General features: G+C 45.1%; 1 protein-coding gene across 1 annotated transcript; it reads right to left on the bottom strand.

The window, feature by feature from the left end:
* Positions 1 to 11,736: 11,736 nt before the first annotated feature.
* On the bottom strand, positions 11,737 to 13,881 carry LOC104644108 (lysophosphatidic acid receptor 6). Its single transcript, XM_010313626.2, has 2 exons — positions 13,583 to 13,881; positions 11,737 to 12,905 (listed from the first exon to the last, which is right to left on the bottom strand). The coding sequence occupies exon 2, from the start codon at positions 12,890 to 12,892 to the stop codon at positions 11,990 to 11,992; it is 903 nt and encodes a 300-aa protein (XP_010311928.2). The 5' UTR covers positions 12,893 to 12,905; positions 13,583 to 13,881; the 3' UTR covers positions 11,737 to 11,989.
* Between the last annotated feature and the right edge of the window lie 2,188 nt (positions 13,882 to 16,069).

Here is a 16,069-nt window from a genome sequence, read left to right as displayed (position 1 = left end):
TATGTAAAGCGTGTGTGTGTTTGGGTTGAAAAGCACATGCCCTCCATGAAGCTGTTGCTCGTGGGAGGCAGCCGCCGGATCGCCCTGGAGGGGCTGGGGCCGCTGGGCAGTGGGAGGATGCTGCAGTGTGGGGGCCCTTCCCCACGGGTGATGGGAGAGCTGGTGGGGACGTGGCAGAGCAGCCCGCTGTGGAGCCCGCCCACGCCTGCAGGCTCTGTGGGGCTTTTCCCCTGTCCTTGCGCTTCCTGGGGAGACCCGAGGGCAGCCCGTGGTGCGGAAGTTGCTGCCAGACTGAGGTCTGTGAAGCAGCAAGATACCTCTGCTGCTTGGGCAGCTAGTTGGCGTCTGATCTTCATGCTCAGCCTTGCTTCTCCAGCTCCCTGACTTCTACGTAGAAATTTGTTTGCATGTGGCCTAAGCCGGCTGTTGCCTTCTGGCTGGCTCTGCAGGGCAAGCTTTCAGAGGGCTTCCCTCCTCTCCTCGCTGCACGCAGTGATGTGGGTCCCTTAGTGCTTTCCTGAGCTTGCTCCTCCCCTCTTTCATCTTTCTGGTAGGGAAGTGTCAGAATATTGTTCCTGAATTCAACTGTTCCTCTTTCCACAATTAGTCTCTGGTCAATCAGTGAGGAACTTCACGTTTTGCTTGTTACAGTCATTTTTGCTGCATTTACCTCTTCAGTATCTGGATGCTTTTTCCATTACTGGGGTTCTGCGCAAGAGAGCTGCATCTTACGGTAGTTATTTTTGTTAAAGCCGCTTCTCCTGGGCCGTGCCATCCATCGGCACTGGAGCAACTCTGCATCACCCCATGGGCAACCTGACCCCTTCAGACATGTTCGCCTTTTGGAGGCTGAAATGCTGATATTAACAACATGACTGATGCATTTCAGTAAATCTAGTTACCAGTAAGTCACCCACCTTGAGGCTTGTCCAGTGCTAAGAAAACCAGCTTATATTGTGAAATTTTGCATTTTCTTTTGAACATTCACTCTTGGTTCAGTTTTTCATTTCCTGAGGTTGTGTTCATTACCCCTTGCTTTTAGGAAACTTGAAATAACTCAGTTCTACTTCCTAGTCTTGCTCACTCTCTGGCAGAAGGCTGCTTTATTTGATTGAACAGTAGCACAGATAAAAGCTTGGCAATAAAGCCTGCTTTAGGAGGACTGTGGCAGAGGTGCAGCTGCTCTCCACAAATCACTTTTTTGGTTTTGGGGGTGAAGAGGCTTTGTTGGGCCACTTTTACACTGTGAAAAATGAAAATACCTGTCGAGTGTTACCCTGTGAAATGGCTCCCTGATGCACATATCTGGAAATTGAGCAGTCCCCGTTTTATTATTGTTTATCAGACTTCCAGTTGCTCTTACTGGGAATTGACTACAGCCTGTTTAGCTCAATGTGAACAGCTGTCTGATACATTTTGTGGATGCCAAGCTACTGAAAGCCTGTTCTCACTCTTAGACATACTTATGCATGTACCTTAAGATGTACAAAGTTGTTCCCGCGCATTTTGCTGCCATCGTTCTGATTTCCACCCAGGACATTATAAAAGCAAGTACTGTGGATGCTGTCACAGCTTCCCAGAGAAAAAAAAGCTATATAATCTACCAAAAATAGCTTCCCAAATTAGTGTCCCAGGTCTCAGGAAAATGCCAGTTTCTCATCCTTTTGGCAAGTATAATTCCTGATGGTGGCCTTCATGTTCAGGTGAAATCAATGAGGTGCTGCAGGTCCACTGGAGGGAATGTTTTCTGGATTAAATGAACAAAAAGCAGAGTTTGAGGGGAGAGAGTCACTAACAAATATAGGTTGAGCTTTAGTGAATGTTTTCAGCTGAAAAAAATATAATCAGAGCATAAAAAGGTAGATGGAAGCATCTAAACTTCCTGATGTTAAGCTGAAGCATTTGTTTTAATAGCTTAGTAATTAAGTTAGTTTCTTGTTTTGAAACAATTTTTATCTAAAAATGCTGAATTAAAATGGTCAAGTAACATGGGTATAAAACAAACACTGTTCATTTTGTGTTAAAAGAAACACTTATGTTGACCAAAATGTCAACAAAACATTACTACTTTTTTTTTTTTTTTTGTGCTGGAAAAACCTGAGATAATCTAATTTTGGTTCAATCTGATTTATTTTTTTTTTAAATTTGCTCCGTACCCCAACAGGAAAAGTCCCTTATTTTCTATCCAGTATCCAGCCTGACCACCAGCAGGGCCCAGTGCGACTGAAAAGGGAACTGGAGCTTGGAGCAACGTTTGGTCCATCCAACTTGTCATACTGAAATTAGGAGCCTTTGCTTCCTAGAGAGTAAGGACATCTCTAGAGGATGATTGTGAGTGCTCAGTTTGGGATTTTTCTGCACATCTTGCTCTCCTACGTTAGACAATATGAATATTCCTGTGTGTCAGATATTTTTAATGACTGGTATTTTTTAAAACAAGACTGACTTTAGGAGGGGGCGGTACTGGCTGTTGCTTTTCCTGGCTGCTGTGTGCATTGTCCCTCGTACGTATGACACTTCTGCTCCTCTGCGTGAGGACTAGACCTGCTTGCTCTGAAACATGGCTGGCTCTGACTTGCTGTGTCTGCAGGTAAGGAGGTAAGTGCTGGGCAGAAATACTGGGCCTGATGATATACGTTTACCCACTTCTGTAGGCAGGGCTGGAGCTGAGTGCGTTAGGCAGGAAGAGCACGTGGGGCAAGGACTGCTCGACAGTTCCCAGCACTTCAACTCCTTCACTCTTGCTAAAATCTTAAAATAAATGGGTGGGTTGAGGAATCAAGAATCAGATGTTTCCTTAGGTTTGCTGAGAATGTTTGCTCTGGGAATGTTATTATTCATAGTGAATGTGGAGTGTGTTTGTGCCAGCTCTAATTAACCGTTCTTGCTAGCACAAAGATGTTCTTCAATGGAAGCCAGCACGTTATTCCTTTCATTTGGATTAATTAATGTGAAAAGGCCAAGCATGTAATTTTATACTTGAACTTTTAGATCTGTATTTGAATTAAATTGAAATCAAGTTATGCAATGATTGGAATATTCTCATGGTCTGATCAGGGAAAGAAGTTTCAAAAAAGACAATGTTGAAGAAAACCTCTCAGATTAAATTTGGTTGTCTTTTAAAGAGATTTCTCTAGGATGTCACTCTGTTCCCCATTTGTTATTCATGGAGCAACTTGCTCTCAATAAAGGCTTTGGATCAGGCCGCAACTCATTTCTCTCTCTTTTCAGATGATGATTTTGTGGTCGCTAGAACAACAGTCAATCCTCATAAGCCGTTCTCCCTTCTCCAGAAACTATAGCATGTTAAAACTCAGAGCAGCAGCTATAAGCTGACTTGCTTTGGTGCTGTGGATACATGGGGCTGCCTTCTGAAAACACCCCTGTCAGCAGTGTCATCAGAGCATTGCCCTCTGCCAAGCTGGCGGAGGTTTTGGGGGGAGCAGCCTGCCGCTGCCCCCCCAGGTACCTTCTCCTGCTGGCATGGCTGGTCCAGCGGTACTGAGGAGCCCCGGGAAGCGCCTGTGGGCGAGCGGGCTGGGGCTTAGCAATGCACGTCATTAAGGAATTTGGCAAGCTGGATTTGAGAAATGGAAGAAAATTACAGCTCAGTGTTTTTGAAGGTACAGTTGCCTTTGTGGTAATTAAACCAGAAGCACCATGTTAATGGTCTCTGTGGGGGAGTATTGGAAAATACAGATCAATAGAGTTACCCTTAGGACCTGACAGAGCTGTAGGTTTTGTTTTGAGTGCTGAAAGTAGCAACTTTAGGCAGCATTTTATATGACTTAGGTTGAGTTCAGACTGGTCTCCAAATGGACTGATCATTTTGGAGGTTGAATATTTGGGAGCAGTCTAGTAGAATGATGTGTTATTGTTATACAAGCTAGGAGTCAACACTGGTGGATACTACAAAAACGTTCAGGGGAAAAAAAAAAAGCTCAGAGAGGACTAAACCATGCACAGACACCTACACCTATGGGGTGGCTTTAAAATTAGCTGTGACTGGCTTTGCAAAGTCACCTGCAGCCCCGCTCCCAGTGGGGGGAAGCAGGGGAGGCTGTGTGGGTTGGCAGCCCTGTGCTGCTGGCTTGCTCGTGTCGCAGGTTGTGCAGCTGGTTGCTTTTGGTTTTGCAATGCTTTTAGCAAGATCTCAGCGTGAGTTAGGGCTGTCAGACTAGCTGAGGGGGAAGGGGGCTTGGTGTGGGGGGCTGGATGCTGGCTCCAAACTGCAGAAAGTGCTTCCCATCCTTGGCTCTCCCAGTGCTACTGAAGACTCCCTGCATTATAAGGAGCTTTCAATATATATTTCAAATACCCCTTTGGATGCAGCACAGCATGCATGCAGCTCGCTGGGGGCCTCACATCCCTTTGCAGGGCACATACCGCAAAGGGCTTGCAGCATGTTGCCTTCGAGGCTGCCTGCTAGGGTCTGAGGTGCTAACACAACCTCGTCTCTAAAAACTAACAGCACACCCGAGTTACTGAGCAATGCTGGAAGACTCCCACGGCCCCACACGCAGCACCTGTTCGTGCACGGGTCCCCACGGTGTAAATGAGGCAGACACAGAGCAGGAGGGTTCATCTGCTCCTCCCTTGGGCACAGATGTGGCTGGGAACAGCCAACAGGTGATTTCCCACTTTGGGGCTGGCAGTAACTCTGAACAAGTTGTGTTTGCCTTTGTGGGCAAGGTCGTTGTGAAACCATCCCCTAAGTTAGGGGTCTAGGTCTGGGCAAGTGTGGTTAGCCCTTGGGACCTGCATGGATGGCCACAGTGAAATGGCAGCCATTTTGGGGCAGACTGTCGCGTTTGTCTCTGTCATGCCGAATGGTGACATGTTGGGAACAAGCGCTGGGCTCATCCAAAGCCCCCGAGCCTTGGCTGGCTATGTGCTCCCTCCCTGGCCTGCCAGCCGCTGGGACAGCACTTAACTAGGTTTTTATCAGGCGCTTAGTTGTATTTTGGGGACAGATGCATGTCTGAGGGGTCACAGCTATCAGTCTCGCCTCTGCTTGAGCTCAGAGAAGGAAATGAGGGCCAATTAAGCATACCCTGTCTCCTCCCTATTTTGGTCACTTTTCTCTGTTCAGTTGAAGACATCCAGGTCCCCGGCACTGCCAGGAGAGGCTCCTCTCTTGGCAGCAGCAGGCTGGGCTGCTGAGCAGTGGAAAACGAATTGTCTAATAAAAGTGCTTTGAGAAGCATTTTGCAGTGTTTGGAAAGGAGGTGTTTAAAACTGATGGTCATCCACCTCTCCAAGGAAAATGAGTGCTACTAAAGTATGAACAGTTGCAGTGAAGCTTGGGCCCCTCTGGAACATCAGGCGGGTTTGCAATAAGCATTTTGGACCATCTCTCTATGAGCTTTATAACAGCTTTAAAAAAAGATTCAATTAAGATGTCATGGATATAAATGCTTTTTCTTTCTCCCCACCCCAGTATTTTAGTGTTAGCCCACGAAATGCATGAGCAAACAACAAACTCAAGCCTAGTTACCTTTATAACAGCATGTACCAAATATCGAATTGGCTGGTTGAAATGTTGAGCATGGAGAGGAAGGCATGTCAATTCTGTAATGAGGTTTGCAAAGGAAATGCACTTTGCTTTCATTCAGTGCTTTTGATGAAGTTGTTTAATTGCACTAAAAGGTAAATATTTGGTATCAATCTCCTTGACAATTTGAATTCATCCTGCATAGCTGTTTCTGAAACACCGCCTCTGCCAGAGCAGTGCTTTGTGCTTGCCCGTAGGGACTTGGTGAGTCTCTACATTTTCAGTTCACTTCTTTCCCCAAATTTTCCATTAAGAGCAAGTGCTCGACTATTTCTGTGCTGTGACTGCTGGAAGGGCAGCTCCGTGTGGGGCTGTTTGCAGAAGCTGTAAAATCGATTAATGCCTTCTAATATTTGCACCTCTTGGCGAGTTCAGTTCATTTGCTGTGAAATCCGTGGCTGGCAAAACCTTAGCTGCAATGGCACAGGGTAGATGCTGCTTGGGCCCACCGGTTTGGCCAAAAAGAGGAGGAAGGCTCTCCATGTCCAACACCTGCCTCTGAGGGCTTGTGGCTGCCGCCATCACAGCTCCAGTCCCATGCAGCAAGTGGGGCTGAGGGCTGCTCAGCACCTGTGCCATAGCATATGGGGCTGATTGCATAAATTAGCATGTCATTAGCTCATCAGATGACCCCCCATTGTTCGGCAGGTTTCCGTGACTCCCCTCAGCTGGCCGAAGGGGCGGCTCATGGCAGCAGCACTGAGGGAAGGCAGCCCCACACCTCGATCCTCCTCACGTTTGGTTTTATATTCACTTGGGTTAACATCCTGATGCTCACCCAAACACGAAGTAAGTGGGGGAAGGTTAAACAAAAAGTTTAATGTTGAAAACTGCATTGTTTCCTCACAGAAACATGGCCCTGTGGGCAGAGTTTTGTCGCTGGAGCTGTGAGTGTTTCTGTGCAAAATCCTCCCGGTACAGGAAACTTTTTAAAGTAATGCTGTTTTTCTGACTGAAACCATTCTTCAATTTGGCAAATAGCATTGAGGAGAAAGAAATTAAATCGTTTGCTGCCCATATTTAAAATAAACCCTTCAGCTGCCGTGCTGAGGCACAGCCTGCAGTTGGCCTTGCCCCGCCAGTCCCTTGGTCTCTTGTCAGGGGCCACGGCAAACACAGAATCCCCAGGACATCACATGGAGATGAAATTCCAAATGTTGTGGCGCATTTAGGAAACTATTTTGAGGATGGTTTGGTGGTTTTGTTTTGTTTTAAACAAAGCAAACCAGCTGTGGCAGGGGGCAGCAGGAGGAGAAAGGGCTGGTGCTGCTCTCTGGGGATGTGTGACACCACGAGGGTGGCGTTTTCTTGAGATTTGTCATTGCTTTCTCACTTTACAAAATGTGATTAAAGAAGTCGCTGGCATGATTGGAGTCAGACACTGGGTGGCAGCGAGCCCTTTCTGCCATGGATGTTGGATGTGACTTGCTCTTGCTGTGCTCTGATGTCAATGGTGTAGTTTGCAAAGAAAAAAAAAAAGAAAAAAAAAAGAAAAAAAAAAAGAAAAAGAAAAGAAAAAAAAGGGAAGAAAAAAAAGCTGGTTTTATGTCACCAGAGCTTAACAGGGGAAAAAATTGTAAAGCCATTGAGAGAGATACATGCAAAATACATGATTTATTCAAAGAGCTGTCACTGTATGTACCTTTTCTTGGCATTTTCCCCCTGTGGCAGTTTAAGGCTAGAGTGTTCCCCACAAATGTAGCAGTGCTTTGCATAAGGCCTTAAATGCTCTCCACCTTCTGCTGCAGGCATTGCTGACTGCTGCCCTGCTGCTGGTTAGCTTGCTGTGCCTGCTCCCAGCCCTCCGTGGCCTCCCACTGTCAGCCTTTGCCGGCACTTGCTCGCCTTGGGTAGAGGGTCCCGTTGCCAAGATCTTCCAAAGGAGCTTTTCACAGCCGGCACCTGCTGAGGAGAGCTGCCGTTGTCTGTCACTGCTCTTCTTTTTACTGCATTTTTCTTTCCCTTTTTTTTTATTCTTTCTTTCTTAAAGCTTCTTTCTCCTTTAAAAGTTTGGTAACAGATGTTAAAATTGTTCCCATCTAAGGGTGTGAATAGGAACTAAGTGACAAAAAGAAAGTTAAAGCAAATCGGACACTTGCTTTTGGTTGCATCTACCAACTCCCACCTAGGGATGCAAAACCAAATCTAAAAACACTCTGAAATTTTGTTTACAGTTTAAAGAGCAGCTGATGCCTCTTGAAAAACCTTCAGCCCAGAAGGATTCTGCTGCTTTGTCTCTGACTTTTCTTTATTTCTCCTTCATTGTTCTTCCTAACGAATGCTATTTGCATGAAAATGGGACCTTTTGTGTCTCAAGAGCTGATCCATCCCTATTACTTATTCCTCATTTGGACATTGACCACCGGAGTCTGAGTCTGTCCAGGGAGTGCAATTAAATCAGACCCTCCAGACTCTAATCCTCTGGGATGCTGGGCTCATTTCCACAGCAACTGATTGTGATATAGAAAGGGTTTCTAACTTCAGGTGGATTAAGTATGCAACAGAAGTTGAGTGAACGTGGTTGTAATGGAGAGTGGGGTGCAGTAATACAGAAAATGTAAATTACATCAGTGAACTACCTTTCTGACAGGGATGCTTCCTCCGAGTCTCCAAGGGGCAAACGTAGCTGTTAACTGAAATTTGCATGTGCTGTTTCTGGCCATGTTTGAAAGCCCACTTCTTCCCCGGGGCTGTGAATCCTGGAGCTGCGGGTGCCGGAGCTGCTGCCCCTTTGCTCCAGTGGGCCACCTACAACACAGCTCTGCTCCACGGCTGGTTTGTCACCTGCCACAGGCTTGTGGTGCTGCTTCTTCATCTCACTGGATTTGGGAAACTTGCCTAATGGTACTTTGTGCTGTCTTCATTAATACTCAAAATGTTGCAAGTCTTTTCTAGGTGTCCTCAAACTGACCAGCAAAGTGCTTCCTTCCTCTTGTCTCCCTGTCAGAACCATCTTCAAGCTTTGCTGCTTTGACATTTTGTGTTTATCCAAGAAAATAATAATTTTGTTCCCTAAACAGTTTTGCCAAAACTTTGGTAAGAGAGATTGGTGACCTGTGTGTTTCTGTTTACATCAGTGCTTAAAGGACATGCAAACATGAGGTGGGAGCTGGATTGTAAACCTGATGTGATTAGGAAGAATGTTGAAAATACGATTCTTGGACGTATGCAATGGAGTTCTGGAAAACAAACACTTCATCTGATCCAAACAAAGTAGTGTTTGGTCTGGGGGTCTGGCTGCTATGTTGTGTAAGTTAAACTACCTGACTGACTAAAAGCTAGAATGGGCGTATTTACCCACAGGATCAGATTTTTGATCCAAAAAGTGGGAGAGAGATTTGGGATGTCTTTTAAAGATACTTTGTGATAGGTGTATGTGGGGATCCCAAGGCAAGTGACACAGGCTAATTTGCGAGCAACAACACATAATAACATGAAGTACAATAATGATATGAACAGTGCGATTATGTCCAGAAATGAAATCTAGTATAAGACTCACTGATACAGCTTGATTTCTGCCCCGTTGTTCCAAAACAAGGGAACATATTATTCTTGCCTATGTATTTTGTGTTGCAAAGGCAGGGGGCATTAAAGGTCTAACAAATCTATCCACAGGGTTTTTACAGCCACACCAACCTTGGTCTGTTGGAAGTCCCATTCCTTTATTTCTGTCCCCTTCCAGCTGTGCATGAATGAAGTTAGACTGGTCTCTGCTGTCTGCAACTTCTCGTGCTTTCCTAAGCTCCTCTTTAAACTGAATAAAGCTATTTCAAATAGCTTCATTGTTTCAGATACCATGGCTGGCCGACTGGGACCAGGTTAGATGCTGATCTCTGGGAGATGCCTTCACTTGTAGTCACAAAGTTAATACTTACCAGGGAATAGTCAGAATTGTGTTGGTATACTCTGATGTGTAATCTAAACTGGATTTCCTGTGTTTGCAATGCTTAGTTTTGGATTAACAATTGCCTAGCAGTGTTTCTAACATAGGGGAGAGACTTGGGAGAAGAAGAAATGCCTCAAGTGCTTTTAACTTGTCCTTCATACAGTTTTAACTGTGCTTAATTTGGTCAACATCCCTGCCTCTTATAAGCAGTATGTTATTGCTGAGGTAGGTAGCCAAGAAGCTAAACTTTCCTAAAGTTTAATATTCATCTCACTGATGTCTCCCAGCACTCTAAATGAAATCACAGCGCAAGTTACTTCATGATCTGTGGGACCAAGGATGGCAGGCTAACAAGTAAGAACAGGCATACTTAAAAATGGAAAAAAAAGCTGAGTAACAGAGGAAGCATAAAACTACAGGTGAGCTTCTAGTCTCAGTTATAGCAGTGTAAGCCCGAAGTCATGTCAGTAAAACTAATGGAGCTGCCTCAGGCTATAGAAAAGCAATTGAGATCAGTTTTCTCATATACTTTGGCATTTTCTGCCTCCTGAGGTACTGACAAAATCCCTGTTCTCTGTGTTCAGGCATTTTCAGTTAAAGTGGAGGCCTTCTTGGCACGGCCCACTGCTTTGAGATATAAAATAAATCTTCTACATCAGCACTATTTTCTTCTATTATTTGTTAACTCTGCTTCCAAAAGGACCCTGAAGTTTCAGTGGTAAAACCTTTGTGTCAACTGAAGCAGTTAGTTAAGAGATAAGCTATGAACAAGGAGATGGTGAGGATTCAGTGTCTGCTGGCAGGGAAGCTAGTCAGATATTCTGAATTTACTGAGGGAGTCAATGGAAATGGCAATTGATATGGAGAGGGAATTTTTGCTGGAATATCCTAGTGGGTTTTATTTTCACACACTTGGACATAAGCAAGACATGGTTAGTGTAATTGCACAGCCCTTGTATGCGCAGAAGCACAGTTCACTGGCTGAACACCAAAAGGACTCTGTGAACAGCAGCACACACTTGGGTCTATGTTGGGTCAGTGTTTCCCTCCTCAGCAGCTGGACTTCTTTGGTATAAGCTCATGCATAGATCTAGCAACTTCAAAAAGTTTCACTTTTACAGACTGGAGTCTCCACATGCAAAATTGCCAGCATGGGGAAGAAATCAATACACAATCAGCGCCTTATCCTTCTCAAAAGTGTAGAGAGAAAAGACAGTTCAAAGGCTGGGATTAGTATCCTTGCCTATAAGAGGTATTGCGAGGATCCAGCTCAACATGAAAATGGAAACTAATTGCTTTGGTTTTCATTATCCTCATCACTCGGGAGAGCGGCAGCTGGCTGCCGGGTAGCAGCAGGGGCAGCAATGGGGGTCCCCCCAGCGCAGTGAGCTGCCTCTCCCCAGGCTGGATGCATGTTGTCATTCAGTTCATCTAGAAGTCTGTGAGCACTGGTAAGAAATAACTGACTGGCATGTTAGGCTCCTCCTGGTGGATTGTCTTTTATTGCCTTGTTTATTTGGGAAGTGGTAGTGCTCAGCTTGCTCTGAGGTCTGAAAGGTTGCTTTCCCCCTGAGATCCTCTGTTGCTGGCTGCTGCTTTAGGGATCAGGGCTGCTCTTATCTTATCCCCCACTAAGGTGGGGGTTGTTCCTTCAGGTTCATGTGTTTGCCACTACGTTGGACTCGGGCTTTTTATTTCATGCTCTTGTTTGGTTTGGCTCTGTTTATGAAACTAGGTTTGTAACCAAGCAGGAAGGAACAGATATGTGAAAAGCCTGCGAGGAGGAGAGGAGCTGGTGAGGAAGTCTGGAACTGGGGTAGCCAATTAATCTGAGTTCTCCAGGGACTTGAGCTAATGGCAATACTAGTTAGAAGTGCGATGTGGTAGGCACAGGACCTGTCACTGACACAGGTGTTGCACCTTGCAGAACAAGTCAGCCAGTGGAGGAATGGCATGGAGATCGTACTGTACCCATGTTAACCTAAAGCTGCCTTTGGATTTAGAGATACAATAATTTTAGATTTTAAACAGCATGTGCAAATCTACACCTGACAGGTGTGCATGTATGTGAGCACAAGCATGTATGATCAGGGCAGGGAAGGCAACAGAATTTAGTCTGAAGCTTTTTACCATAAACTCTAAGTCTCTGTTTTTCGGAAGCCCAAGTCTGTAGTGACTGAAGTCCTGAGGAAGGTTTGCAGGTGCGGTGTAGACAGGGAGACTGAAAGATACTACCACATATAAGGGAACAATTTTTTTTTTCTTCAAAGTAAAGAGGACTCACATCCAAAGTAAATACATCACCATTTATAGGAATAATTCCATTTCTTTTTACCTGTAAATGCTAACACAAAACATTATGGAAGGAAATAAAAAGTGAGGGGCAGTCTCCTGGGAATGGACTTAGTTCTGGTTTTTACAAAATATTTTCAGATCTGAATATTTAAAGTAAATTGCTTAGATAAGTAGTTCAGGACCCTGTACTTTCTATGAAAGCCTTTCCGCACATCATCCCAAGTAACTAACATGCAGCACATGGATCAAGGCGTTCACGTCACTAGTTTTCTGCTGTTTTGTAATGTGTCTTCCACGGACTCCTTTAAAACAAAATAATAACACACCCCATCAAGACAGCAGTTCAGGTTTGCCCAGCAAAGGGTGACCTGAACAATGTCTCGTAGCACTTGCTGAAAACTGGTGTGAATTATGTTATTCTTCACCAAAAAATACACAAAGAATGCCACGTGGTAAGGTGTGAAACAGACCAAAAATGCCACAAGGTTTGTCACCACTATCTTTTCTGCTCTGGTGGTGTGTGTTCTGGCGTTGTCTGATTTTCTGTGCTTTCTCAAACACCTGATGGTCTGAACGGTGCAGAAGGTCATGGCTGCCATGCTGCCGAAGAAGGTAGTCTCCAAAGCGCTGAACAGGCCTGCGTTTTCCCACGTGTTCTTGGAGAAGCTATGGAAGCAGGACGAGATGTTGTGGCCCTCTCCATGCAGTTGGACAGTAGAGACTGTCCCGACTGAGGTGCCCAGGCAGATGACAGCACAGACCATAGCAGCTTTCTTGGTGGATCGCAGGGTGGGAGCCGTGAAAGGGTGCCGGATAGTGATGTACCGGTCTACACAGATGCAGAGGGAGATGAGGATGCTGCCATACATGTTTACAAAGTAAAGGCTCTCCAAGGCAGAGCAAAACACAGACCCCAGGTTCCAATTGTCCTGAAGGTGGTAGGAAATTATTTTAAAAGGAAGAGTAAACAGCAGCAAAGTATCCAGGAAAATAAGGGCTATCATGTAGACTGTAGGTTCTGTCAGCTTTTTAACCTTAAAAAACAGGAACGACAGAGCGATCATATTGAACAGCAATCCCAGGGTAAATGTGGGGGCATACATGATGAACTGGAACAGTTCCACGGTAGCACTGATATTGGCACGGGTGTCATTCATATCTCTAGGTATGCTGGAAGAGAAGAAAATCACCTTCACCACAAGGAAGGATGCAGATCACATTTAAGACCCAGTACAAAGGCCAGCAAGGTCTCTGTGTGTCCACAGACCTGGAGATGCTTTTTCCTCTTGCTGCTGTGCACTGAATTGCAGCCCCAGTAACATAGAGCTGTCAGTGCCAAGGGATCTTGGGGCAAGGTTGTGCCTCAAGCAGGAGCAGGGCTTTCTGGGGTCCAAGCCTTACTTGCACTGTTAGCTGTTACCCCAAACAGTGCTGCCCTATGATTTAGGCTAGGCAGAGTGGAGATATGACTGCACCATCCCCTTGGAGTGATGCAATCTCTTTGCAGAGCCAGGATAGCAGCCCCTGATTTTAAGGTTACTCGGATTGTGGGGATGAAAGCAATTAGCTGGATCAGATTTCCTGAATCAAGCTATCAGGGAGCCAAAAGCACGAGGGTCCCGCATATTTATTAATGTGAAGATCCCAAATAGTTGTTGCCATCCTGCACCCTCTCCCACCACCGCTGGGCAAAGGGGGGCTGTGATTGCCTCTGGCCCTTCTGACAGGCTTGCTAAAAGGAGGCAGGCAGGAAGTTTCAAACAGGGCTGTTTCTAGCCGAGGTTAAGTCTTTAGAAGAAGAATGAGATTTAAGAACCCAACCTTTTGCCTAAACCAGCCAGACTTACCACAGCGGACAAATTCGTATCTGCAGAGACAGGAGTTGCTGAAAACATGCAGCTGGTTTCTCCTCCACGAAGAGGGGACTAAAAATGTCGAAGAAGCTCTGAGCAGGGGTCCTGAAGTAATTATCTTCTTTAGAGGAAGGGTGCTGGTTTGATCCTGCCCTCAGACTCTCCTGATAAGGACCGGGAAGGCTCTCATTGGTTTCTGTAATGCTGGTCTCAGCTGGAATGGCTTGCAAATGCACAGGAATACCTGGTCCTTTCTCCCAGCCAGTTCTGTCACAGCAAATGTAACCTGTAAATAAAGCCTTTCAAAGATCTCTATGTCAGGACCCAGAAATTACTTTTGTCTGCTGTTCTGTAATTGTTACTACTTCGACCTAGTGCCTTTCCTACACGAGTTACTGATCTTGATGCTGTTTCATTTCAGATTTGTTAGCTGGTTGTGAACTGTGCAGTAAAAGTTCCTGTTCTGCAGATCAAGTCACTCCCCCAGTGTTTCAGAGGTAAGCTCTCCTGCGCTGTGGTTTGAAAGAGATTAGGATCAGCAGAAAGGAAATTTATTTCTTAAAAACTAGCAATTATTGTTAGGAAGCAAGAGCTAGTCAGCCGTTTGCTCCTTAAGGACACACTGATGCCAGGTAAAGGATTCTGTAAGTTACTAGTTTATGTACAGAAGTGAGAAAACCAGCTGCAGAAACGCAGCCTGGTGAGGAGAATGGGGTGCTGGCAGGGCTCTGGGTGCAGCGGGGTCTCTGGCCGGGTGAGGTGCGGGATCCATCCGCAGCTTCTGTCCTGCTGTAGCAGGTACAGGTTTTATTCGGGTCCCTGCAGTAGGCAGTGCTGCCGGCTGTGCAAAGCACTTAACAGCCTCCTTCCTTGCAGAGCACCGCTGCCTGTAAGGCGTGGGGGGACATGGGGGACATGGCTCAGTGGGGCAGCGACCCTCTCCGCAGTGCCTGCTCTGCTGCTGGCTGTGAGGGACTGAGGGAAAATAATGAAATTCCCTCACCCAAATAAAAAAGGACCGGAAAGGCTGAGTTTGTGAAGTGCTGGAGGGGAGAAGCACTCCTTGTTGTGCTGCCGGTTGTTTACTGCTTGGGAGTTAAACCCTCCCGCAGCCACGGGGCAGGGCAGTACGTTGGGAGCTGGGTTGGGTCCTTGAACCTCCTCCGTCATGGACTGATGGCCTGGGCAGAGATACTGCCTGGAATGAGAGCGTGACCTAGGCTCGGCAACCCAATATGCTGCCTTCCTGCTAAGTCCCCTTCATCGAGCGAAGCACTGTGCGTCTAATGCTGGGAAGGAACTCATTACTGAGAGCCCAAGGATTGAAAAATTAATTAAGGAATTCCTAAAAAGTAATAAGTATTGACAAAATCCTTTACTCCATTGTCTCTGTAGGAGAGTTCATTAGTCCTGTTTTCTTTTTCTTTTTTCTTTTTCTTCAGTGCCTTTTTTTTTTTTTTTTTTTTTGGTATGATAGTGTGTCTAGGAAATTCTGGGTCTACAGAAATAAAATTTCAGCTTCTTACCAAGACATTTACTTGATTAAAATCTAGTTATGATAAAAAGGCATTTTAGATTAGTCCATTATATAAATTTCTAAACAAAACAGAAAATATTTAAAGCATAAATGCAAAGGATAGCACTTTTCATTCTTAAAAAAAATACTATGTAGATATGCTATAAGCAAAACAGATTATGTAAAATATACTTATTTTTCAGATCTTGTAGCAAGAAGAAAGCTTTTAAGGCAAGGTTTCACTACAATGAAATATTCTCTCTTGTTGTCTTACCTTTGGGCTATCTTTAGCTCTGGTTGCTGAGTTTTTCTTCTCAGCTTGTAGAATTCTTGAGTCTCGTGTTTTAAGGTGGTGGAGTGAGCTGCATGCAAAGTAACTGTTGGTCGTAATGTCAGAAAACACGAAGTGCTCCTGCTTTTCAATTTATCATGTATTTCCATTACAACACCAGTCTCCCTGCGCTGTGTCTGCATACACGCACTATGTACATAGTATGTCACACAGAGCTCATTTAAGGATGTAAGTAGATGGTTTTGCGGGACTAGTGTCTCTGAGTCATCCATTCAAAATAGTTTCCAGTAATGAAGAAAGAAATTTTGGCCCTACAGACCTTTATCTGATACTTTTCTACAAGATGTGATTTTATTGATTGTATGTAACATCTGGGGGTAGAGTGTTAGCTGTCAAAATGTGCTATAAGCTAAATCCTGAGCTATCACTGTCATTGTTTTCCTTTTCATGATACCAAAAAGGAAAAAGAGATCATAGATTTTTAGTGGTGAACTGATATGTTCTCTTCAAGTTGATATTAAAAAAAAAGACAAGAGTTACTCTTAAATCATTTTATACTCCCAAGGAGCAGGGAATGTACCTGTGGAGAGTGTCAGGTGCTGATTTTGTTCAGAGGGGAACATGTATGTGGGCAAATCTTTGCAATCTTATCAAAGGAGGCAAGAGAGGCCCG

This window comes from Balearica regulorum, chromosome 9 (genome assembly GCF_011004875.1).
Source record: "Balearica regulorum gibbericeps isolate bBalReg1 chromosome 9, bBalReg1.pri, whole genome shotgun sequence".
Lineage (NCBI taxonomy): Eukaryota > Metazoa > Chordata > Aves > Gruiformes > Gruidae > Balearica > Balearica regulorum.
Note: the sequence above shows the minus strand (reverse complement) of the source record. Positions and strands in the feature narration are given on the sequence as shown.